Source organism: Salvelinus fontinalis, chromosome 21, assembly GCF_029448725.1.
Source record: "Salvelinus fontinalis isolate EN_2023a chromosome 21, ASM2944872v1, whole genome shotgun sequence".
Taxonomy (NCBI): Eukaryota; Metazoa; Chordata; class Actinopteri; order Salmoniformes; family Salmonidae; genus Salvelinus; species Salvelinus fontinalis.
This window is the reverse complement of record NC_074685.1, coordinates 36,955,944-36,983,451: the sequence shown is the minus strand read 5'-3', so window position 1 is coordinate 36,983,451 and position 27,508 is coordinate 36,955,944. Positions and strand designations below refer to the sequence as shown.

Here is a 27,508-nt window from a genome sequence, read left to right as displayed (position 1 = left end):
GGTGTGATGTCATTGATGTTTGTATGTACAGTACCAGTCAAAGGATTGGACACACCTACTCATTCCAGGGTTTTTAACGTTTTACATATTTTTATTTAGACATCAAAACTATGAAATTACACATATGGTATAATCATGTAGTAACCAAAAAAGTGTTAAACAAATCAACATACATTTTATATTCTTAAAAGTTGCCACACTTTGCCTTGATGACAGCTTTGCACACTCTTGGCATTCTCTCAACCAGCTTCATGAGGTAGTCACCTGGAATGCATTTCAATTAACAGGTGTGCCTTGTTAAAAGTACATTTGTGGAATGTCTTTCCTTCCTAATGTGTTTGACCCAATCAGTTGTGTTGTGACTCAGTAGGGGTGGTATACAGAAGATAGCCCTATTTGGTAACAGTCCATATTATGGCAAGAACAGCTCAAATAAGCAAAGAGAAACAACAGTCCATCATTTTTTGTATTTAACTAGGCAAGCCAGTTAAGAACAAAATCTTATTTACAATGACAGCCTAGGAACAGTGGGTTAACTGTGTTTTTCAGGGGCAGAACAATAGATTTGACCTTGTCAGCTCATGGATTCGAACTAGCAACGTTTCATTTACTGGCCCAACGCCCAACCAATTGAAATGGTTTGGGATGAGTTGGACTGCAGAGTGAAGTAAAAGCAGCCAACAAGTGCTCAGCATATGTGGGAACGCCTTCAAGACTGTTGGAAAAGCATTCCTCGTGAAGCTGGTTGAGAGAATGCCAAGAGTGTGCAAAGCTGTCAAGGCAAAGGGTGGCTACTTTGAAGAATCGAAAATGAAAATATATTTTGATTTGTTTAATACTTTTTTGGTTACTACTCCATATGTGTTATTTAATAGTTTTGATGTCTTCACTATTATTCTACAATGTAGAAAATAGTAACAATAAAGATAAACCCTTGAATGAGTAGGTGTGTCCAAACATTTGACTGGTACTGTATGTTTTGTATTGTTTGAAAAAATAAAACACAGGAAGGTTTATTAATAATACACTGTGTTTAATACACAGAGAGGTGACTAACAACACTGTTTAATACAATGTTTGGACACTCCATTCCATTCCTTATATAGTACACCACTTTTGACCAGAGACCTAGGGGTGATGTTGAGGTGGTTTGTATGTTGTTGTTTGTATGTGTATGTTTTGTATTGTAAAAAATAAATAATTGTTCACATCGGACATCGTGTGGTGATTACATCACACCTTACCACATGGGTCTATTCTCCAATAATGTATGGGGAGATTCTCATTTGGGAAAAAGACCGTCCTTCGTCCTCTCTCCTCCGTGACCTGGAAACTGATAAGTGGTCGAGGAGTATATCATTTCGTTAGTAGGCAAACGGAAGAGTGCCACCTCTCCTCGATAGCTACCTTTCATCGAGGAGACTAATGTGTATCCTACCATAGAAGAGTTTAGAAATCTGCCACAGCCCCTTAATCAGCTTTTGTTTTGTCAGAGGAGAAAAACATACACACTTTTAAAGGTGCAATATGCAGAAATTGCTCCGACATTTCCTGGTGGCTAAAATGTTAATAATTCGCCTCATTTCACTTTACGTGACAAAACAAGTAAGTATAGTGTAGATAATCATTGTACCATCTAAACCGCAGGTAAATCTTTTTTTAATAACCAGATTGTTTTTTCAGCTGTTTGAAGCTGGTGTACAAAACTGAAAGTAGAAGACACAAAAACAAAACTTAGGAACGTGAATCAAAGAAATAGTGCACATAGAACAGATCTACTGCTTCTTAAACTTGCTTTCAATGAGAATGACATATCCTTAAACTCACATTTCTATGTGAATTTGGTCAGGTGGCCCAAAAAGTTACAATAAAAACAACATGCTACTTATTGTTTTATCTATAAAATGCCTTGCACAACTAACTTCATTTGTTTTGATCACTTTACCCGTTTATTTTGGGATCCACCCCTGTAAATGTAATGTGCCTAATGACGCACGAGTGGAGAAGGACCGTCTCATGTCAAGCAAGTGCATTTCCATGCAAGTTCCCTCTCCTCGCCACTTTCCTCGATTACCTTTGACCTTGTTCAAGAGGACGGTGGAGAGAGGATGCAGGAGGTGAGGAAATCGAATTGATAAAATAACATTATATATTGTAATCGGATGTTACAGGATGTAACATGTCAGTCTCAGGTTGCAAATGCCCTATAATGTATAAATTATACTGTGACATTAGGGGGAGCCTCTATTGGGTATATATACAGTGCTGTGAAAAAGTATTTGCCCCCTTTCAAATCTACTTTTGCATATTTTTTTATGCTGAATGTTGTCAGGTCTTCAAACGAAACCTAATATTAGATAAAGGGAACAAATGAAAAAAATAATACAACAATGACATACTTATTTCCATTATTTCATAAACAAACTCCCTGTGTGAAAAAGTCATTGGCCCCTTACACTCAATAACTGGTTGTGCTCTAGTTGTTGATCCGTCTCTCACGTCATTGTAGAGGAATTTTTGGCCCACTCTTCCATGCAGAACTGCTTTAACTCAGCGACGTTTGTGGGTTTTCAAGCACGAACTGCTCGTTTCAAGTCCTGCCACAACATGTCAATTGGGATTAGGTCTGGACTTTGACTAGGCCGTTCCAAAACTTCAAATGAACACATTTTATTTGGCCATTTTCATGTAGACTTGATTGTGTGTTTTGGATCATTGTCTTGCTGCATGACCCAGCTGTGCTTCAGCTTCAGTTCACAGACGGATGGCCTGACATTCTCCTGTAGAATTCTCTGATACAGAGCAGAATTCATGGTCAGTCGTCCAGGTCCTGAGACAGCAAAGCATACCCAAACCATCACACTACCACCACCATGCTTGACCGATGGTATAAGGTTCTTACTGTGGAATGCATCGTTTGGTTTTTGCCAGGCATAATGGGACCCATGTTATCCTAAAAGATACTTTAGATTCATCTGTCCATAGAACATTCTTTCAAGAGTCTTGATGATAATCCAGGTGCTTCCAGGTCCTTTTTGGAAAACTTGAGTAAACCTTTTGGACGAGATGGATCCCATTATGTCTGGTGAAAACCAAACGCTGCATTCCACAGAAATAACCTTAAAGCAACGTTCAAGCATGGTGGTGGTAGTGTTATGGTGGGCAATTACTTTTTCACACAGGGGAATTGTGTGTTGCATATCTTTGTTAATTAAATAAGCAAAATAAGTATATATCTTTTTTTGTTTATTTGTAAACTCAGGTTACTTTTATCTAATATTAGGTTTTGGTTGAAGATCTGATAACATTCAGTATCAAAAATATGCAAAAATAGAGTAATCAGAACGAGGGCAAATACTTTTTCACGGCACTGTAAATTATTTATGGGCCTAATAGGAAAGAAGTCATTTAATGGTAAAAATGTACTAGGCTGATTGTCGAACAAATCACTTCAAAAAGTAGCCTACTCCAAAAAAAAATCCAGCATCCAGACAGTGCACTGTGCACGGACCAATTGATGAATTGAAAGAGACATCTGTTACAAAAGTGTAATGACATTCAGCGATTTTCATTAGGCCAACTACAGCGGCGTGCATTTATAGAACCCAAGGGAAGCCATGCTTCCCCAACAATGTGAACAATAATAATAAATAAAACAACTTTAATGTTTCATCATTTTCCTTTTTCGCATGTGGCTGAATCTATCTCAGCGGAGAAAGCTTACAGTATGAGAGAGCGAAACAGCGCCCCGCTGGCTCAGCATGTGTAACATTTCATACTATTTTTGGACAGGCACCATCAGATACATGAGCAACGGAGGGGCGCTGTTTCGCTCAATATGATGCATTCTCCGTTGAGATTGATGCATCTTGCTGTCGGCACGCGTTCTGGTCAAATTATCAATATTTAGAGACCCACCCCCCAAGTTTGACTTGTGTTGCCTCTAGATGAGCTCATGTCTCTTTCAGGGGAGATGAATGACCCCTGGCTCACCCCAATAGTTCACACACAACTCTCCACAACATCTATTTCATAGCCAACATACAGTATCTGTTCATAGGTTTTTGGCACTTTGGTTCCTCGACTGGGATGCAATGCTTCCATCTACTACTGAACACAATGTAATGACGAGACTACCATCTTGTGTACATCCCTACACAATACCACTGAGTCTTTTCTAGACATTTCGCAGGCTGCACCACAGGTGAGTAGAGAATAAAGTATAGCGTAGAGATACAGTATTGTACATTACAGACTACTGCAGTTTTTACATACTGGAGTCCAATAAAATCTGTGAAGACGCATCAGACCAGAATATCATTTTATTTCTTCATTTCAAACTATTACAAGGGTCTCAAAATGAGTATACATGTTTATTTCAACTGTAGACAACACTTCGAACAGAAAAATGAAGAAAAAATGGGCATGAATTGAGAATCTATAAAGAACTTCATCAGGAAAGTTGAATGTATTATTAACAGATAGAAGTATCCTTTCATGAAACAATAAAATGTAAAACAATTAAAAGATGCATCCGCTTGACTCTTTTTACAGGTTTTGGTCATCCAACGCAAATGTAGGTTCATACAAATTCTTCCATGTGAAGCAACCCAAGTGCTTTCTTTAAATTGAAAGACCTGGGAATTAAATCAAATCTCTCAATAGTTAGTTGAAGACAAAATAAGTGAACTCGTTAAAGGCATTGTCACTCGCTGTGAATGTCAATCCTGTGAAAGTGTATTTATCTATAGGCTACATCTCTAAGGAATACACTCAGTAGAAAACCATCAGGATTAACGTCAAAACAATTTGCCACTTTCAAATACCAGACACTCTTTCCATATTAACATTCCATTTCAGATTGTCTTTATTTTCACATTCATACTGGCTTTTTCTTATTCTTCCTTGTCCTGGTCTATAGTGCTCTTACACAACCACTAAACTTAATTTGGCTCATGTAGACTTGTGTCAAGCCACCGTCATTTCTGCTTCTAAGAAGGAATAGGCAAATAAGTGATGTAGCTAACAATTGTTACTAATAAATAAGCATTTTTTTGGAGCAAGGCTTTTTCTTTTTCCAACAAAAGTGTGAAAATCATTCTATAATTTGAACACTGGATAACTTAATTTTGGAACAGAAGTGTAATACATCTATTATAAAATATATTATTTGCTCAATGTTAGCCCATACTCAAAACAAAGGACACTGTACCCATATTTACTCTCAGGGCCATACAATCTTCCTCATACATGTAGCTTCATTCTCAAACTGCAAACCATAATACTGCTTAGTGTAAAAAATATACTATATATATTTTGACCCTTCAAAACAAGACAACACTGTACTGTTTTGATTCTTGATGATGAAAAACCACATAAAAGCACATGCAGGTAGGATTAGTAAAACTCGTGAAAAAGCAGAGCACCATAATGATTCTGTGGAGCTTGAGAAATAATGAATGTCTCACAGTGTCCATGTCCCTCCATTGTTGTCATTGGCTCGCTAAATAAGCATCGCTAACACCTGTTTATTTATTTACCATTTATTGATTGACCATCTGTCTGAGTGCACTGTCATGTAACCAGGTTACATGACTTGAGCTTTAGTGTCCACATTCCCTTCACTGACATGCTGTTTTCCTCCTGTCCACAAGGTGGCTCTAGTAAGACACAGGGAAATCTTGTTCAGGTCTGCCTCTAGCCTCCTTCAAGAAACCAGCAATGCCACGTCATGATTCTCAAAACCAGCTGTCAGTCAGTCAACACGAGGCACATGATTTTAGACCAAAACACAGAGGAGCAGTCAATACAAGTATTTCTGCTGGCCCTTTTAACTGTTGTCTTCACAGTGCTTGCACTTCAAGTAACGGCAGGCGTCTTAGGTGTATTTTGTTAGGCCCTTTTTGGCATAACAAAAGGGAGGATATATTGGAGTGTTTTTCCTCTAGTGAGTCAGTACTGTTATGTCATCACTGTTCATAACGGAAGATCTCTGTTTTGTTGTTGTTACCCCCCCACTGTCTATGACTGTCATACTGTCATGCCCTCTTCCTGTAGTCTAGATTCCTGTGTGATTCCCTCATGTCTTTTTGGCAATGGACCGCTGGGGTTTCTGCTTACGCAAGTGTGCCTCGATCTCGTGTCGGAAGAAGAGCATGCCCAGCTGGCCGTGCGAGGCCTCGTTCATGGCCTTGGACTGCATGCACATCCTGTACTGCTCCGGGGGCAGCTCGTCAGCACAGTGCTTCTCGTGCCACAGGTGGAAGAGGCCCCGCGATGGGGAACGCACCACCAGCAGGTTGCTGTGCAGGTACTTCCTGTAAAGGTGAACATCCTCACCACCCCAACCTTTGATGTCCACGTCAAAACCACCTGGAGGAGAGACATGAACTCATAAACTCACTTTATCAGGCTGCTTTATAGCCACCACTAGTCAGCTACCTGCTCCCCCCTTCCTCCTGCTACTCCCCCCGCGACCCCCCCATGGACACCCCCCACTCCCCTCAACTCTCCCTTACCTTACCTGCTACTCTCCCTTTGGACATTCCCCCCATGGACATCCCTCCCACTCCCCTCAACTCTCCCTTACCTTACCTGCTACTCCCCCTATGGACATTCCCCCCGCGACTCCCCCCCATGGACACCCCCCCCCCCACTCCCCTCAACTCTCCCTTATCTTACCTGCTACTCCCACTATAGACATTCCCCCCATGGACATCCCTCCCACTCCCCTCAACTCTCCCTTACCTTACCTGCTACTCCCTCTATTGACATTCCACGCCCTCCAATGGACTTTACTCTGCCCCCACCACAACGACATTCATCACTGTTGCAGTTGTAAATATGTATATTGTAACTTTTTGTTGTTTATTTCACTCAAAGATCATTCTCCCCCCCCCCCCCCCCCAACAGTCTTTACTCTGCTTCCACCCCCCCAACAGTCTTTACTCTGCTTCCACCCCCTCAACAGTCTTTACTCTGCTTCCACCCCCTCAACAGTCTTTACTCTGCTTCCACCCCCTCAACAGTCTTTACTCTGCTTCCACCCCCTCAACAGTCTTTACTCTGCTTCCACCCCCTCAACAGTCTTTACTCTGCTTCCACCCCCTCAACAGTCTTTACTCTGCTTCCACCCCCTCAACAGTCTTTACTCTGCTTCCACCCCCTCAACAGTCTTTACTCTGCTTCCACCCCCTCAACAGTCTTTAGTCTGCTTCCACCCCCTCAACAGTCTTTACTCTGCTTCCACCCCCTCAACAGTCTTTACTCTGCTTCCACCCCCTCAACAGTCTTTACTCTGCTTCCACCCCCTCAACAGTCTTTACTCTGCTTCCACCCCCTCAACAGTCTTTACTCTGCTTCCACCCTCTCCAACAGACTTTACTCTGCTTCCACCCTCTCCAACAGACTTTACTCTGCTTCCACCCTCTTCAACAGTCTTTACTATGCTTCCACCCCCTCAGTCTTTACTCTGCTTCCACCCCCTCAACGGAATTTACTCTGCTTCCACCCCCTCAACAGTCTTTACTCTGCTTCCACCCCCTCAACAGTCTTTACTCTGCTTCCACCCCCTCGACAGTCTTTACTCTGCTTCCACCCCCCCGACAGTCTTTACTCTGCTTACACCCCCTCGACAGTCTTTAATCTGCTTCCCCCCTCAACAGTCTTTACTCTGCTTCCACCCCCTCAACAGTCTTTACTCTGCTTCCACCCCATCCAACGGACTTTACTCTGCTTCCACCCCCTCAACAGTCTTTACTCTGCTTCCACCCCCTCCAACGGACTTTAATCTGCTTCCACCCCCTCAACAGTCTTTACTCTGCTTCCCCCCCTCAACAGTCTTTACTCTGCTTCCCCCCCTCAACAGTCTTTACTCTGCTTCCCCCCCTCAACAGTCTTTACTCTGCTTCCCCCCCTCAACAGTCTTTACTCTGCTTCCACCACCCCCAACAGTCTTTACTCTGCTTCCACCACCCCCAACAGTCTTTACTCTGCTTCCACCCCCTCGACAGTCTTTAATCTGCTTCCCCCCTCAACAGTCTTTACTCTGCTTCCACCCCCTCAACAGTCTTTACTCTGCTTCCACCCCCTCAACAGTCTTTACTCTGCTTCCACCCCCTCCAACGGACTTTACTCTGCTTCCACCCCCTCAACAGTCTTTACTCTGCTTCCACCCCCTCCAACGGACTTTAATCTGCTTCCACCCCCTCAACAGTCTTTACTCTGCTTCCCCCCCTCAACAGTCTTTACTTTGCTTCCCCCCCTCAACAGTCTTTACTCTGCTTCCCCCCCTCAACAGTCTTTACTCTGCTTCCACCCCTCAACAGTCTTTACTCTGCTTCCACCCCTCAGTCTTTACTCTGCTTCCACCCCAATGAACATGTATTTATTCATCACTGCTACAGTTGTTGTTATTATATAGGGCTATTTCTATTTCAATTGTTGTTTTTTATTACCGTTTTTCATAATTTTATTTCACTTAGTCCTGCATGTTGGAGCCCTTTAGCCTAAGAGTTTCACTGTACCCTGCAATCACACCTACAGCCCTGTGCATGTGACTATTAAACACTCTGAATCTATATACACTGAGTCTACAAAACATTAAGGACACCTTCCTAATATTGAGTTCCCCCCCACACCCCAGAACAGCCTTAATTCGTCGGGGCGTGGACTCTACAAGGTGTTGAATGCGTTTTACAGGGATGCTAGACCATGTTGACTCCAACACTTTTGTAAAGTTGGCTGGATGTCCTTTGGGTGGTGGACCTTTCTTGATACACATGGGAAACGGTTGAGCGTGAAAAACCCAGCTGAATTGCAGTTCTGAACAAATCGGTGCGCCTGGCACCGACTACCATACTTCATTCAAAGGAACTTCAAACTCTTGTCTTGCCCATTCATCCTCTGAATGGCACACATACACAATCTATGTCTCCGTCGTCTCAAGGCTTAAAAATCATTCTTTAACGTGTCTCCTCCACTTCATCTACGCGGATTGAAGTGACTTTAACAAGTGACATCCATAAGGGATCGCAGCGTTCACCTGGATTCACCTGGTCAGTCGGTGTCATGGAAAGAGCAGGTGTTCTTAATGTTTTGTACACTCAGTGTATTATGTTCTTCCAGTTTTTTCGACATGCATAATGCATGGGGTCTGATGATATGACAGCGGTGGCGTGATGAAATATTGCGATAGAACCTCAGAACATGCCCTAACTTGACTTCCAGAGGAAGGAAGACGCTGACGGCCGTTCTTTCCAACCAACTGGACTACATCCTCTTCATACCCTAGGTGACACGGGTAATCGTGTTTTGCTTATTTATGCATGAGTGCGGTTTTTCTCCCCCCCTTCTCTCTTTCTAAGATGACTGCAGACTGCTCAGTGCTGAGGGGCTAAACAATGAACCGGACCAGGAAGTTGGACATTGTTTATTTGTGTGTGCACCAGAGCCAAAAAATATCTCCTCTGTTTGAAGTCTCTTCTCTTCATCTCACTGTGAGAAGCACATTGTTTATTTTCCTCTCTCTGTCTGTGCCTCTCTCTCCCTCTCTGTCTGTGCCTCTCTCTCCCTCTCTGTCTGTGCCTCTCTCTCCCTCTCTGTCTGTGCCTCTCTCTCCCTCTCTGTCTGTGCCTCTCTCTCCCTCTCTGTCTGTGCCTCTCTCTCCCTCTCTGTCTGTGCCTCTCTCTCCCTCTCTGTCTGTGCCTCTCTCTCCCTCTCTGTCTGTGCCTCTCTCTCCCTCTCTGTCTGTGCCTCTCTCTCCCTCTCTGTCTGTGCCTCTCTCTCCCTCTCTGTCTGTGCCTCTCTCTCCCTCTCTGTCTGTGCCTCTCCCTCCCCCTCTGTCTGTGCCTCTCTCTCCCTCTCTGTCTGTGCCTCTCTCTCCCTCTCTGTCTGTGCCTCTCTCTCCCTCTCTGTCTGTGCCTCTCTCTCCCTCTCTGTCTGTGCCTCTCTCTCCCTCTCTGTCTGTGCCTCTCTCTCCCTCTCTGTCTGTGCCTCTCTCTCCCTCTCTGTCTGTGCCTCTCTCTCCCTCTCTGTCTGTGCCTCTCTCTACCTCTCTGTCTGTGCCTCTCTCTACCTCCCTTCATCTCTCTCTACTTTGGGTGAAAATCTCATTCACAGATACATTAATTATTCATTACTATTCGCATCACATCACATCTAAATCTCAAATCACTCACCCTAGAGTTGCTAGGAGTATTTGATGTATTATAGGTCATACTGTAGTACAATGTGTCTCTCTCCTGAGAGATTAAGGTCAGACAGATGCTGTACCTCTGTCTCCCTCCACAGTAATATTAATGTTCTGCCAGTGGCAAATGAAATTACAATGACAAACAGTCAAATCTCGGTTTATCTCTCTGTGTGTGTGTGTGTATTTCTGGCCTAGACACGTGCGCCCTACGAGCCCTGGTCAAAAGTAGTGCACCATATACGGAATAGGGCGCCATTTGGGATGCAGACACCGTCCAGAAACGACTCTTATGTACATCATAGTTTATAGCCTGTGACTTCATCGAATGGCCTCGACTGAGGTGGAAAAATGTATTGAGGCAAAACCTGTCCTGAGAGCCAATATGCTTGAGTCCATAATGGTATTGCAGATGGTTTGGATATGACAATTTACCAGCGATGAGCACGGTCACATGATATTTACCGATGTTGATGAAATCTGATCTGTACTGGCACGTCATTCCGAAGCCAAAGTCTCTCCATAATCCTGTGTCCTTTTTAATCACCTATTAAAAATAGCAACAACAACAAAAGCACAGGAAATCTTTAACTGAAGAAAATGTGCTGTGGTGCATATTTCTGAGGACATCTGCGAAAGCAGGTTTCTTACCAGTTGCTGTTCAACTGGCGGGATGTGGTTATGATTGCCGTAGATTAGGCTTGGGTTATACTGGCTGAACAGAACAGGATAGAAGACCTTCTTACCTGAGGAAGAAATAAACACATGAAAATGTAACCAAACAAATCGACGATTTCCAAAGTATTAATTACCAGGGGTTAACGCAAAACACCATCTCAACAGTTATTTCATTCAAATCTCAGCTTTGTTAGAAAACCAAAGACCACAGCGGCCCACGCCGAACATAGCACTGATATGGATTTGTTCAGTGTACTGTAGTACCAGGTTGAGCGTTGAGACGGCAGGTGTTCAGGAAGTCGGCGGTAAAGTAGATGTCGACGTCACAGAAGAAGAGGAGGACGTTTCCTCCCGTCCACGCTCTGGCGCCCACATCCAGGCCACGCCCCCTGGAGAACTCCTCATTTAGCTGGAGCAGGGAGAAGTTCTTAAAGTTGATCTCCCTGCAGAGAGATAAGAAGAAGAATCCTTTATTTTCCTTTTATACACAAATGTCCAACAGAAATGTATCTTCTGCTTTAACCCAACCTCCCCGAAAGAAACTCATATGCAAACAGGTTGGAGAGGTTGGAGCAGAGAGAGAGAGAGAGGGGAGAGGGGAAGAGAGAATTTGACAGAATTGGAGATGAAATCGGAGGTTGATTCAGAGACAGAACCCAACAGTCACTAGAGGGAGGGAGTGTGGAAAACAAAATGGACCAAAAATGAATTAGCGTCATTGGTTTAAAGTTAATTTAGTAGAGGGAGTGGGACAGGCTTAATTCATCAGTGTCTAATGGGTCTTATGAGAGCATAGTGCCCAGCTGAGTCCGAATACAGACACCGCGTACAATATACACAGCTCTGTCTTTGTACTGTACCATTAACTACAAGACATACACACACACACTACCCCCGTATACTGTAGCGAACCTAATTTCCCCTTTGACAACAGCAGAACTAATAAGATCAGGTCTGTAAAGTGGCTACATGATGGCTGGGTCCCAAATGGCACCTACAGTATGCCCTACATAGTTAATATGCTACTTACTCTGTCAACGTGACAAATGTGTTTTGTGACATCTCAGCCTCCTTTAGGCATTATTATCATCCACCCACGGTAAACAACCACTGATTGATGTTCCTTTATTAGTGTGGGATTATGCCCTTGAGTGGCACGTTGTGGGCTCAACTCAAATACAAGCCTGCTACCGTACAGAGACAGACAGAGAGAGAGAGAGAAGAAGGGGACTGCAAAGACGCTATGGGAGTTCAAAGACGCACACACACACACACACACACACACACACACACACACACACACACACACACACACACACACACACACACACACACACACACACACACACACACACACACACACACACACACACACACACACACACACACACACACACACACACACACACACACACACACACACACACACACACACAGCAGGATCCATCAGGATAAATTATACATCCATTCCTAACCTTGGGCCTTGCACTAGGGGGAAATAGCAAGAAAACATTGCAATTAATTGTTTGAGATGTGAACACTATAAAATTGTTAATACATTATTAATGAACGCTCTCACATGATCACATATTCATGCCCAAAATGGATCAGAAATTCAACTCTCCAGTTAAAAAGAGAACATAATTACTAATCTGTGACATAACTGATGATGTACTGTGGTGTATTTTATTCACAGGTCTGGTAGCAGAAGATAAACGGATACTATTTCCAGAGATAACCCATAGATTCAACTGTAGCTCACCAGCAGATCAAAGAACATGAGGAACATAATCAGTTTTTTTTTTTAATTATCGAGTTATTATTAAAATATAATATTGATACTTGATTCATGTGCCTTTATTATGGGGTTCATAGTCCGCTATAGCACTGTGTGATAGTTCTGAATGGTGGCTATAAGATGACAATGGTTGCGGCCTGATCTCTAGCTTTGCACTGCAGGGTTAGACGTTACTCCAAGGTAGTTATACGGCGGGAGGCGGCGTGACAGTTGTAGTACAGATGCCGTATCTTAATTTGATCATAATGGAAATGCAAACTTGTAGTGTATTGAAGGTTTAAAAATGCTTCTAACGTTTCAAATGTCCACTTAAAAATACGAGACTGGATTTGATTTGATTTATTGGGATACCCATTCGCCGACGCCAATGGCGACAGCTAGTCTTACTTGAGTCCGACAATTTGTCATAATGAATTTGCCCTAATGAAAAATGTATCAACCCCTCCAATTTTTTTTAATTTTTACATTCATTATAATCCACATAATAATTCACATTTCCTGTAGCTGCTGGATTCTTTTCCTGCTGTGAGAAACTGGGTCAAATCAAGATACGGCATCTGTAGTTCAGTCTGACACTATAGCCCGTAGGCTATTCCCAGTACGGAGTCCTCCCCGTCACTTATCATCTCTCTATCAGCATCTAGCCAAACTGAACCAGAGGGAAGGGCTCTTTCTCTCCTTCCTTGGGACTCTGGCTCTGGAATAGATCAACTGTGTATTTGATTTCAGATTAATCTGTATGGAGACCGACTTATATCTGCTGTCAGAAAGAAAACAGATTTAGGACCAGTGTACATGAGCTTAATCCTGCGTAGACACACACAGGTTGGCTGGTGTGGCTAAAACAGATACACCCACGTGTTGGCTGGTGTGGCTAAAACAGATACCAGCCAATACGTGGGTGTGTTGCCAGAACAAAAACACCCACGTTTTGGCTGGTGTGCGCAGACATAGGGACAGACAGACTGGCAGACAAATATAAACAGACAGAAACACAGACACCCACAGATACACCCACAAACGCAAAAATGCACACATGCATGCCTAATTTGTAAGTTGCTCTGGATAAGAGCGTCTGCTAAATGACTTAAATGTAATGTAAATGTACCATACTCACATACTAAAACTCATACTAGTGCAGAATGTATGCTTGTAAATGTTGCCACTAGAATTCCCAGCCAGCTGTTGTTTATTCAAGGTGCACAAAATCTTTTAAGTCCCCAGAAATTCTTAGGACATTAAGACATTGTTTGCCAAGCCCCGTGGGAGTTTGTTCCCGCATTTGATAAATACCTTTTAAACAACAAATTATATATTTTTTTTAAAGCATTAAATATGTATGTGGGCCAGAGTAATTAAAAGCAGGGAAACATGATTTAATTGAAATCACGTTAGTTGTGGGTAGGAGTGGGATTAGTTTAGGACTCAGGTTGCTTGTTGGAGTGTTTCCATTGGAATTCAAGCAGCCCCAAGCCTCAGGCCAAAACACACTCTGGATATTTCCTTTTGTGATCCTGGTTTGGTATGTCTGTCTAGTGCTGGTCTGGGAAAGCCCCCCCACCTCTCTCTCTCCCCCTCTCCCTCTCCCTACGTCCTTCTATCCATTTTCCAGCCATCCTCAGTAGTGCCATGTCAAACAAGCACAGGAAGGAGCTCCTGTCTGTCTGTCTGCCCTGTCCTGTCTTCTGCCTCCAGGGAGGGGAAATCTTCAACGAGGAGTTCAAGACCCCTCTCTGTCTACTGTTAACACCCTGAGGAGTCTCACTTCCTGTGTGTGTGTGTGTGTGTGTGTGTGTGTGTGTGTGTGTGTGTGTGTGTGTGTGTGAGTGAGTGAGAGCACTCACCGCCCATCTGTCTGACACCCGGGGCCTCTAGTGTTTTGGAGGACCCTGGAGAGTTAGGATTCAGTCAAATGTTTTGAAGAAACATCATCAGTACTGGTCATTAAAAATGTAGACGTGTGTAGACGCAGGCCTCAGGCAAGGCTCCATTAAGCAGGGCTGAAGTGGTTTTTAAGTGTTTGTGTGAGAAAACAGAGCATAATGAGAGGCAGATTTAAATTTACTTTACGTGGATCAACATCAACATTGGATGGAAACACTGAAAGAACACACTCCGGCTTCCACTTTGCTGAGAAGCCAAAATATTGCGTCATCCATATGAAATCCTACACTACCCTGTGATGAAGTTTTTTTGTTGAAAGGATGCAGTGCTTTGTCTGTCTCCCTGAGGAGCTGATCCCTCTGTGGAGATGTGGGAATGGTGCATTAGCATTTACTGTACGCTGCTAGCTGGTGGGCTGGTGTTTATGTTCTGAGGACTTCTGTGGTTCACAGGCGTTCAGCTATCACCCGGGGCTCAAAACGCTCTCCTCTTCCGCTCTCTTCTCTTCTCTGCTGTGTCTTTTCTTTGATGCATCTCCTCTCCTCTCCTCTCCTCTCCTCTCCTCTCCTCTCCTCTCCTCTCCTCTCCTCTCCTCGCTCCCTCATGGACACTCATTTATTCATGTCTATCGATTTCCCCCACTCTTCAAACAGCTCGGTGTGTCTCTGTCCATCTCAATACTGGAGTGACGGACAGTTAGTGGTCGAAGCGTGTTCGACATGATAATCATGTCTCGTGGTCCCGGTGCAGCTCACTAACATAGAGCAAAAGGAATGTAACTGTATTTCAACCTGCTCTGTCTCTCCACTTTGATGATGTGATTTAACTGAGTTGGATACAGCGCTTGCCCCTATGATTATGAACACAAATAGTCTTTGGCTAGGGAAGGAGGACTTTGATTTAGACAGGGCAGAAGCAGCAGCAGCAGCAGCAGCAAATGATCCATGCGGTGCCTGCTGTTGGAAACAGACATTGACATCGGCAAAGCTAAAATAAGGGCAGGCAGGATTCCGATCGTCGCCCATGGAATAATTGTACCGTCACACAAATCAATAACCATTCAGACCAATTCAACAGGGGAAAAAGGGAACAAGGAGAGATTGGAGGTTTGTTGTTATCTTTCACTCGAGGAGATCAGCGCTTGATTAAAGTGTCTGATCCAGAGTCAGAGGAAGTGTTACGTAACCATGGCGATTGACAACAAGAGAGCTGTTTATAAGGTGGCAAGAGGACAGACCATGATTGACACAGTAGATACGTTTTGGTATCATGTGAGCTCCATCCTGAACTGTAGCGGACCCGGTGTCAAATAGTGTTACTCTAAAGAGTTTGATTGAGTCTGCCTGGAGTGCCAGGGCAAGCTCTCAAAACGCAGCTAAATCATTTGAAAGTGCACAATTACTAGTTGAACCCAGGTCTGATGTGAGCTCAATCGTGGGACTGTTATGGCTGTTAAGATATTGGTTATCAGAGTAATTGTGATACACAAAGCCTAGCAGGAACGAGGGACTGTAGTGCTCAGTTGTCTGTGAACTAGTTGAGTGAGACTGTGTAGATAACAGGTATCAACACATGTCTTGTTACTCACAGGCTGTGTCTATGGTATTTGCTGGGAGCAAAGCGAACAAATCCTCCAAGGACTAACACAGCTCTTTCCCTTGCACAGTGAGACAACACATTAGCAGCGGAGGTCACTGTCTCAGAGAGAATGTACAAGGACACCGTCTTGCCTTTCTCCCTTTAACTATTCGCTCCATCACAGGCCATTCGCAGAGACATGAGAGCTGTTGACAATGAGATATCTTTGAGCGAAAGACCTTGGCTCTCATCAGATTTCTCTTTCTAGACAATACTGTCGGCCTCATTGTCATTGAGAGCAAGAAAGCGAGAGAGAGAGAGAGAGAGAAAGCTGTCGTGTGACATCTGAAACCAGCTCAAAGCCTAGCATGAGGTGTGCAACTCTTTCTCTCTCCTTCCCTCTTTCTCTCCTTCTTTCTCTTTCTACCCCTGCAAACCATCCGGCCAGGGGTAGGCACAGCGTCTCCATGGCAACCTACCAGATAATCAGCACAGTACCAGAGTACCATGTGAACTCATTTCACCCACAAGACAATCTCAAATTGACCCTGGACCTGTAATTGTATCTGCGGGCAATACACTAATTTCACTGCGACCGCTGTCAGCCCTGATCCCAGGCCTGTAATATCCGACACTGGCAGAGGTCACTGAGTGCCTCCGGGTGGCCACACTCCTACATTATTCATCAGACGGTGCTGAGGTTTCTGAGTTGCCATAAAGAGAGACAGGGAGTGTGTGTGTGTGTGTGTGTGGGGGGGGGGGGGGGGGGGGGGGGTTGTACAGTGGGGTCCATAATTATAGGCACCCTTGATAGAAATGAGCAAAAAAGACAGTATAAAATAAATATTACAAATACTGAGCTATATTGTATGCTCACATATTTTTTTAAGTACATTATTTGATATTAATACAATTGCCCAGAGAAAGACATTTTGTTTAACACAAAACATCTGAAAAAGATAGGGGTCAAAATGATTGACACCCCTGTTTTCAATACTCTAGCACTGTTCCCTTCCCAAGAACCATTATATTTTAGCCAAAACCCGGTTGCCTTTTCCAGGAGGCTGACACTTGGCCACAAGTGGATCTTCCAGCAAGACAATAACCCCAAGCACACATCAAAATCCACAAATAAATGGTTCATTGGCCACATCATTTACATTTTGTAATGTCCATCTCAGTCTCCGGATTTGAACCCCATTAAAAACCTGTGGGTTGAATTGAAGAGGGTAGTTCATGAGAGCAGACAAAGGATATCAAAGTTCTGGAAAGATCCTGTCTGGGGGAATGGTTTAAGATCCCTCCCAATGTGTTCTCCAATCTCATAAAACATTTTAGAAAAAGGCTCAGTGTCGTCATCCTCGCAATGGGAGGGTGCTGGAGTATTGAAAACAGGGGTGTCAATAATTCTGACCCCTATCATTTTTAGATAATTTCTCCGAGCAATTTTATGAATATAAAATAATTTTAAAAATTAAGCATACAGTCATGTTTGCTCATCTGTGCATGTGTGAGCATGTGTGGGTGTGTTGTTGTGTGTTTCCACCCACCTAGACGTGTTCTCCAGAGTGTTCCGGACTTCATTCATCTGGTCCTTCCCAAAATACACCACTGTGAGGTGAACACGGCCATCCTGCCGCACACACACCTCTCTGCAACAACACACACAAACACATGAAGAAACAATGAATCAAACAGAGCGAGGGACTTATTATACACAATCCCAGTACAGAGAGGGCCAAGGGGAAAGGTAGCCTAGGTTGCAATCATTTGTTTTGCTTTCAGCAGACTTTCGCTAGGAAGGCTGAGACAAAAAGTTCAAAAGTATTTGAAAGAAAACACATATTGTAACGATAGAAGAGGTCAGTTCAAAATGGGGTTACAGCAAGATCAGAGAGTACCCTCAAGGGTAGGTGCATACCAGTGGAGGCTGGTGGGAGGAGCTAAAGGAGGACGGGCTCATTGTAATGGCTGGAATGGAATTAATGGAAGGGTACCAAACACATGGCACTTATGGAAACCACATGTTTGACTCCGTTCCATGGATTCCATTCCAGCCATTACAATGAGCCCGTCCTCCTTTAGCTCCTCCCAACAGCCTCCACTGGTGCATACGGTATATGCACAGGCTACATACAGTATGTTACGTTTATATAGGAGTCACACAATGAGGACCTGGCACCAGACAGAAGCCTCGAGCGATCGATCTCCAGCACTAGTGTGACATTCTAGAACTGTAGCGGCAGACATTCTGATGGAGACACGCCAAATGTATATGCTGTGCTCAGTAAATGAGGCATATGGCTTCTGAAAGACTGTCAGTTCGACCTCACATTCCTCTTCTCTCCACGTGAATACACACACACACACACACACACACACACACACACACACACACACACACACACACACACACACACACACACACACACACACACACACCTCCTCCCTTAAATATGGATGAGACCAAAGCGTTTGCTCAGCGACTCAGGGAACCTTTGTACAGCATGAACAGCACCACTATATCACAGGTTTCCTCTGAGTCCAGGGGGCAGTTTAATGTGCCGGGTTTAAGATGGCTACTAAGCAGGATTTGCCAGAAAAAAAAACCCTCAAAGCCTTGATAAGCAGCTGTGCAGGAGTGTAACAAATTACAGGAATGAAAGAGTCTCTAACAGACAGACATGCCGTGGCTATCAGAGTACAAACAGAACCTTTACCTCCTACAGTGGGGCAAAAAAGTATTTAGTCAGCCACCAATTGTGCAAGTTCTCCCACTTAAAAAGATGAGAGAGGCCTGTAATTTTCATCATAGGTACACCAACTATGACAGACAAAATGAGAAATAAAATCCAGAAAATCACATTGTAGGATTTTTAATGAATTTATTTGCAAATTATGGTGGAAAATAAGTATTTGGTCAATAACAAAAGTTTATCTCAATACTTTGTTATATACCCTTTGTTGGCAATGACAGAGGTCAAACGTTTTCTGTAAGTCTTCACAAGGTTTTCACACACTGTTGCTGGTATTTTGACCCATTCCTCCATGCAGATCTCCTCTAGAGCAGTGATGTTTTGGGGCTGTTGCTGGGCAACACAGACTTTCAACTCCCTCCAAAGATTTTCTATGGGGTTTAGATCTGGAGACTGGCTAGGCCACTCCATGATCTTGAAATGCTTCTTACGAAGCCACTCCTTCGTTGCCCGGGTGGTGTGTTTGGGATCATTGTCATGCTGAAAGACCCAGCCACGTTTCATCTTCAATGCCCTTGCTGATGGAAGGAGGTTTTCACTCAAAATCTCACGATACATGGCCCCATTAATTCTTTCCTTTACACGGATCAGTCGTCCTGGTCCCTTTGCAGAAAAACAGCCCCAAAGCATGATGTTTCCATCATGATGTTTCCACCATACCTACTGCTTCACAGTAGGTATGGTGTTCTTTGGATGCAACTCAGCATTCTTTGTCCTCCAAACATGACGAGTTGAGTTTTTACCAAAAAGTTCTATTTTGGTTTCATCTGACCATATGACATTCTCCCAATCTTCTTCTGGATCATCCAAATGCTCTCTAGCAAACTTCAGGCCTGGACATGTTCTGGCTTAAGCAGGGGGACACGTCTGGCACTGCAGGATTTGAGTCCCTGGCGGCGTAGTGTGTTACTGATGGTAGGCTTTGTTACTTTGGTCCCAGCTCAAGATCCCAGCTCTCTGCAGGTCATTCACTAGGTTCCCCCGTGTGGTTCTGGGATTTTTGCTCACCGTTCTTGTGATCATTTTGACCCCACGGGGTGAGATCTTGCGTGGAGCCCCAGATCGAGGGAGATTATCAGTGGTCTTGTATGTCTTCCATTTCCTAATAATTGCTCCCACAGTTGATTTCTTCAAACCAAGCTGCTTACCTATTGCATATTCAGTCTTCCCAGCCTGGTGCAGGTCTACAATTTTGCTTCTGGTGTCCTTTGACAGCTCTTTGGTCTTGGCCATAGTGGAGTCTGGAGTGTGACTGTTTGAGGTTGTGGACAGGTGTCTTTTATACTGATAACAAGTTCAAACAGGTGCCATTAATACAGGTAACGAGTGGAGGACAGAGGAGCCTCTTAAAGAATAAGTTACAGGTCTATGAGAGCCAGAAATATTGCTTGTTTGTAGGTGACCAAATACTTATTTCCCACCATAATTTGCAAATAAATTAATTAAAAATCCTATAATGTGATTTTCTGGATTTCTTTTCTCATTTTGTCTGTCATAGTTGAAGTGTACCTATGATGAAAATTACAGGCCTCTCTCATCTTTTTAAGTGGGAGAACTTGCACAATTGGTGGCTGACTAAATACTTTTTTTGCCCCACTGTATATTCTGAATCCTTACTGCTGTGACAAAGCAGGAATGTCAAACATGGACAACTACTGTATATTCTGTTTCTCGTTCCCTTTAACCCGGCTATTGCCTAACATTATCATAGTTAATACAAGTGAACGTGCTTTTTAAAATTTCTTTATTAGCCCTAATTTTACCTTTTTTTTTATTTTTAGGTAGGTTGCCCGGTAACACATTCTGATTTACCACAACAACCCGGGGAAAGAATTACAAGGAAGAGGAGAGGGGCGAAAGGGCCAATAACACGCAGGAATAACTGAGTGGCTCTCACCTGAAGTTGTGCATGAAGTGTCTGAACTTGTCGGCCCTCTGGGAGAGGGGCACGATGATGTTGATGGGGACGTTAGCCGTATCCACTCTCTCGTTCTTCACCTTCATCAGCGGTCCAAAGGGACGGAACAGAACCAGCTTCCTGAACTCACGGCTCTGGTCCCCTTTGAAGGTGAGCTCATACAGAGTGCCTTTGTCCTTCTCCGTCCGAGCGATACCTGAGGAAGGGAGAAGTGAGTTTACCCATACACATGCACACACCAGGGCTGTCAAATGCAGACACACACACACGCACCACACGCACGCATGCACACACGCACACACACAGCTGAACTGCAGTTCAGTTTATTTGATTATTTGTTGTTATAATGTTGATTGCTATCCAGTAGTGCATCGTGGATAATCTGTCTGGGTTTGTCAACTGGTGAATATTTTCTCCACTTTGCTGCCTGAAACGGAAAGTTTTTCGAAAAGAGAAGGATAGTCCTTGGCTGTGTGGCCATGAGAGAGAGAGACAGACAGGGTATTTAATTTAAGACAGACCCAGAGAGACAGGGATAGACAGACAGGGCATTTCAAGCACAGGGAGAGAGAGAGATACAGGACAAGGAGAGAGGGACAGACAGGGCATTTAAGTGAGAGAGAGAGCAACAGACAGGGCATTTCAGACCTTGGGAGAGAGTGACAGACAGGGCATTTCAAGCCCAGGGAGAGAGAGAGAGACAAACAGGGCAATTCAGGCCCACGGAATGAGAAAGGGACAGACAGACAGGCAGGCAGACAGACAGGCAGGCAGACAGACAGGAGACACACACACAGAGAGAGAGAGAGAGTACCTGACCACTGTGATTGACCCAAAATGAAGGAAATCTTTGACTATGTACAGCCGCCGAAGGCAGACCTGGCTCTCAGGAGAAGACAGGCTACGTGCACACTGCCCACAAAATGAGGTGGAAACTGAGCCGCACTTCTTAACCTCCTGCCAAATGTATGACCATATTAGAGACACATATTTTCCTCAGATTACACAGACCCACAAAGAATTCGAAAACAAATCCAATTTTCATAAACTCCCATATCTATTGGGTGAAATACCACAGCGTGAAATCACAGCAGCAAGATTTGTGACCTGTTGCCACAAGAAAAGGGCAACCAGTGAAGAACAAACACCATCGTAAATACGACCTATATTTGTTTATGTATTTTCCCATTTGTACTTGCACATCATCACAACACCGTATTGTTAGGTTCTAAAAAACATGGTGAAAAGTGAAGGGCAACTATGAAACGCTCGTTTTTAATAAACCTGCCTCCTATGCTGAGTCTCCTCCTTACACATCTGGACAGCCAATACATCTCGGTTGCTAGACAGGGCGTTAGTGATGCATGTTCTTTCTCACTTCATCTGACCTGACCTCGGCCCAAATTCCTCACTCCTCCCCCAACTGACGGCTGTCCTGTTGACTTGTACCAGACTGTGGCCCTTCTCCTCTCCATAGGATACCTCATTTCTAACAATAACATGTTCTGCATTCCCCGCTCTCCCTCCCTTCAATATTTCAAGTTTAGAAGTCAGAACCCATCAGTATATAGACATAATATCACATTTGAAATGTCTTTATTGATTGTAATGTCATATTTTTTATTTCACTGTTGTTTAGTATCTATTTCACTTGCTTTGGTAATGTAAACCAAAGCCCCTTAAATTGACATTGAAATTGAATTGAGAGTGGGGGGGGTCGAGAGAGAGACAGACAGACAGGGCATTATGACAGGGCATTTTTATGCCCAGAGAGAGATGGACAGAAAGGGCATTTCAGGCCACTGGAAAGATCCCCAGCCTCTCCTCTCTGCTCCTAGGTGGACTTGGCTGGGGCCCTGGGCCATCTGCCACTACGACAGCTGAAGGAGACTGGTCATGCATAGAGATCATACTCACACTGGATTTACAACGCCTCACAGTAGTTAATACCCAGACATATCACTCAACAACAATACAGTTTACTCAGTCCCCCCTTCACAGCTGTGCATTGTCAGTCAAAACCTCTTGTTCCAAAGATGACATGACTGGACTGAACAAAAATACAGCAAGTGTGTGAGGTTTGTCATTACGAAAGCAAAATTCTGTCCGAAATAATTATTTGAATTCTCTACAGAAAATGCTTGTACTTTATTCCCATTTCAAAACATTCTACTTTCGATTACTTCAAGAATAAACAGGATTTTTTAAGTCAAGCAACAATGCAGTAGAATCTAGTGCGGTATCAAAATCCTCATACTGCAGGCTACTGTACTCTCCCGCTCAAACTACACCGATAGAAACACAGGAAGCTGCAAAAGCCGAGCGGAATAGCTTGTGATCCCCAGTCCGATAGTGGTAAGACTAACTTCCTGTGATAAGAGCCATCTTCTCTTAAATCTGGGGACAGGGTGAGCTGTCGTTCTGCCCCTGAACAAGGCAGTTAACCCACTGTTCCCCAGTAGGCAATCATTGTAAATAAGAATTTGTTCTTAACTGACTTGCCTAGTTACATTTAAAAAAAAATCTATTTTCACATCAGATCTTTTTCAGAGCTGATTTGATTGGTCTAAAGACCAATTAGTGAAAAAAAAGATTAGAACTGGGCTGCCTCTAAAAGCAGCCATAATAATTCACATTTCCTCTTGCTGCATGATTATTTTCCTGCTGTAGCAAACTGGCTCAAATTAAGATCCTACATCTGTACCACTCTATTTCCACCCAAACCCTCTCTTTTGCTTTCTAATTTGTTCTAGTTTGTCTCTCCCTCGCGTTTCCTTCGCTCTCTCTCCCCTTCTACTCTGTCCCGCTTATTCCTTGTTGTCTCGTTGCCCCACTCTCATTCTTTCTGTACGACAGCTGAGCAAACCCACCCAGGGCAGCTCCTGAAAAACACCATTCAGTGCAGCCAATGGGTAGTGTTCGGTATTTGTGTTCAGTCGCGGCTCGCTAACTGAGAATTGGCAGGGCTCTAATGCTCCCTTTGTAATCGTCAGCATCTCAACAAGCTTCAAGTTGTCTGAGTGAATGAAACGGTACTTGTCCACTGGTACAACTCATTTAAAAGGACGGGCAAGGAGACCTTCATTGCTAATATGAAGACAGTTCATTAACTAGCCTATTTTTGAACATCTTGGCATAGTTCTGTTATAATCTCCACCCGGCACAGCCAGAAGAGGACTGGCCACCCCTCATAGCCTGGTTCCTCTCTAGGTTTCTTCCTAGGTTTTGGCCTTTCTAGGGAGTTTTTCCTAGCCACCGTGCTTCTACACCTGCATTACTAGCTGTTTGGGGTTTTAGGCTGGGTTTCTGTACAGCACTTCGAGATATTAGCTGATGTACGAAGGGCTATATAAAATAAAATTGATTGATTGATTGATAGCCTACACGGCCGCTTTCATTTTTGTTGTTGAACAACGGTTGTTGTTTGCTACTTGCTACACAGCCACGCCCAACTACAGAGTACTCTTTGGATTACTCAGGAACAAATTGGCTATCTACAGGGTCAAAACACATTCAAAGAGTTGATTTCCAAAACACTATATCTACCAAATGTTTCACGTGTTTTTTTTCACCAGAAATGATTGCTTATGGGTACCTTCATGTGTGTAAAATATTACTGTTCTCAGATTTTTAATTCATAGATTTTAGGTGTGTATTAAAAAATGTGTTCTTTTTGCAAAACGCTATATATCCATTGTTTAGCTGGATTAGAATGTTCGTACACTCTATATTTGACTGTGATATGTGGTTGTCTCCCCTACCTAGCTTAAGATGCATGCACTAAATGTAAGTCACTCTGGATAAGAGATTCTGCTAAATGACGGAAATGTCAAATATAAATGTTTTACATACAGATCTCATATTACTGTATTGAGTCATTTTATTTTTAAATATTGATGTTACAAATGTATCATTTTTCTAAATTGTAAAATAATAGTGAAATCAAATCAAATGTTATTGGTCACATACACATGGTTAGCAGATGTTAATGCAAGTGTAGTGAAATGCTTGTGCATCTAGTTCCGACAATGCAGTAATATCTAACAAGTAATCTAACAAATTCACAAGAACTACCTTACACACACAAATGTAAAGGGATGAATAAGAATATGCACATATAAATATATGGATGAGTGATGGCCGTGCGGCATAGGCAAGTTGCAGTAGATGGTATGGAACAGTACATATAGTTGAAGTCGGAAGTTTACATACACCTTAGCCAAATACATTTAAACTCAGTGTTTCACAATTCCTGACATTTAATCCTAGTAAAAATTCCCTGTCTTAGGTCAGTTAGGATCACCAGTTTATTTTAAGAATGTGAAATGTCATTAAAAAAGTAGAGTGATTTATTTCAGTTTTTATTTCTTTCATCACATTCCCAGTGGGTCAGACGTTTACATAGACTCAATTAGTATTTGGTAGCATTGCCTTTAAATTGTTTATCTTGGGTCAAACGTTTTGGGTAGTCTTCCACAAGATTCCCACAATAAGTTGGGTGAATTTTGGCCCATTCCTCCTGACAGAGCTGGTGTAACTGAGTCAGGTTTGTAGGCCTCCTTGCTTGCACACGCTTTTTCAGTTCTCCCCACAAATTTTCTATGGGATTGAGGTCAGGTCTTTGTGATGGCCACTCCAATACCTTGACTTTGTTGTCCTTAAGCCATTTTGCCACAACTTTGGAAGTATGCTTGGGGTCATTATCCATTTGGAAGCCCCATTTGCAAACAATCTTTAACTTCCTGACTGATGTCTGAGATGTTGCTTCAATATATCCACATAATTTTCCTCCGTCATGATGCCATCTATTTTGTGAAGTGCACCAGTCCCTCCTGCAGCAAAGCACCCCACAACATTATGCTGCCACCCCTGTGCTTCACGGTTGGGATGGTGTTCTTCGGCTTGCAAGCATCCCCCTTTTTCCTCCAAACATAACGATGGTCATTATGGCCAAACAGTTACATTTTTGTTTCATCAGACCAGAGGACATTTCTCCAAAAAGTACGATCTTTGTCCTGATGTGCAGTTTTTAATGGCGGCTTTGGAGCAGTGGCTTCTTCCTTGCTGAGCGGCCGTTCAGGTTATGTCGATATAGGACTTGTTTTACTGTGGATATAGATACTTTTGTACCCGTTTCCTCCAGCATCTTCACAAGGTCCTTAGCTGTTGTTCTTGGATTGATTTGCACTTTTCGCACCAAAGTACATTAATCTCTAGGAGACTGAACCCATCTCCTTCCTGAGTGGTATGACGGCTGCGTGGTCCCATGGTGTTTATACTTGCGTACTATTGTTTGTACAGATGAACGTGGTACCTTCAGGCGTTTGGAAATTGCTCCCAAGGATGAACCAGACTTGTGGAGGTCTACAATTTTTTTTCTGAGGTCTTTGCTGATTTCTTTTGATTTTCCCATGATATTAAGCAAAGAGGCTCTGAGTTTGAAGGTAGGCCTTGAAATACATCCACAGGTACATATCCAATTGACTCACATGATGTCGATTAGCCTATCAGAAGCTTCTAAAGCCATGACATAATTTTCTGGGAATTTTCCAAGCTGTTTAAAGGCACAGTCAACATAGTATATGTAAACTTCTGACCCACTGGAATTGTGATACTGTGAATTATAAGTGAAATAATCTGTCTGTAATCAATTGTTGGAAAAATTACTTGTGTCATGCACAAAGTAGATTTGCCAAAAGTATAGTTTGTTAACAAGAAATTTGTGGAGTGGTTGAAAAACGAGTTTTAATGACTCCAACCTAAGTGTATGTAAACTTCCGACTTCAACTGTACATATGAGATGAGTAATGTAGGATATGTAAACATTATTAAAGTGGCGTTATTTAAAGTGACTAGTGATACCTTTATTAAGTCAATTTATTAAAGTGGCCAGATTTGAGTCTGTATGTTGGCAGCGACTTTATGTTAGTGATGGCTGTTTAACAGTCTGCTGGCCTTTGAGATAGAAGCTGTTTTTCAGTATCTCGGTCCCAGCTTTGATGCACCTGTACTGACCTCGCCTTCTAGATGATAGTGGGGTTAACAGGCAGTGGCTCGGGTGGTTGTTGTCCTTGATGATCTTTTTGGCCTTCCTATTACATCGGGTGCTGTAGGTGTTCTGGAGGGCAGGTAGTTTCCCCTTGTGATGCGTTGTGCAGACCACACTACCCTCTGGAGAGCCTTGCCTTTGAGGGCAGTGCAGTTGCCGTACCAGGCGGTGATACAGCCCGACAGGATGCTCTCGATTGTGCATCTGTAAAAGTTTGTGAATGTTTTAGGTGACAAGCCAAATTTCTTCAGCCTCCTGAGGTTAAAGAGGCACTGTTGCACCTTCTTCACCACACTGTCTGTGTGGGTGGACCATTTCAGTTTGTCCGTGATGTGTACGCCGAGGAACTTAAAACTTAAACAGGTTATTTTCCTGACACCACACTCCGAGGGCCCTCATCTCCTTCCTGTAGGCCGTCTCATCGTTGTTGGTAATCAAGCCTACTACTGTAGTGTCGTTTGCAAACTTGATGATTGAGTTGGAGGCGTGCATTGCCTCACAGACATAGTGAACAGGGAGTACAGGAGAGGGCTGAGAACGCACCCTTGTGGGGCCCCAGTGTTGAGAATCAGCGGGGAGATGTTGTTTCCTACCCTCACCACCTGGGGGCGGCCCGTCAGAAAGTCCAGGACCCAGTTGCACAGGGCGGAGTCGAGAC

General features: G+C 43.4%; 1 protein-coding gene across 3 annotated transcripts in view; it reads right to left on the bottom strand.

Annotated features, from left to right (window-relative positions):
* Positions 1-4,307: 4,307 nt before the first annotated feature.
* LOC129818811 (chondroitin sulfate N-acetylgalactosaminyltransferase 1-like) overlaps positions 4,308-27,508 on the bottom strand; it is a 39,795-nt gene continuing 16,594 nt past the window's right edge. For all 3 annotated transcript variants that reach the window (XM_055875067.1, XM_055875068.1, XM_055875069.1), the window contains 6 exons: positions 20,781-20,997; positions 17,678-17,779; positions 11,132-11,310; positions 10,841-10,935; positions 10,655-10,736; positions 4,308-6,372 (listed from right to left, as the gene is read on the bottom strand). In XM_055875067.1, the coding sequence (XP_055731042.1) occupies positions 6,080-6,372; positions 10,655-10,736; positions 10,841-10,935; positions 11,132-11,310; positions 17,678-17,779; positions 20,781-20,997 (968 nt within the window). In that variant the 3' untranslated portion in view covers positions 4,308-6,079. The remainder of the gene's footprint in view (positions 6,373-10,654; positions 10,737-10,840; positions 10,936-11,131; positions 11,311-17,677; positions 17,780-20,780; positions 20,998-27,508) is intronic.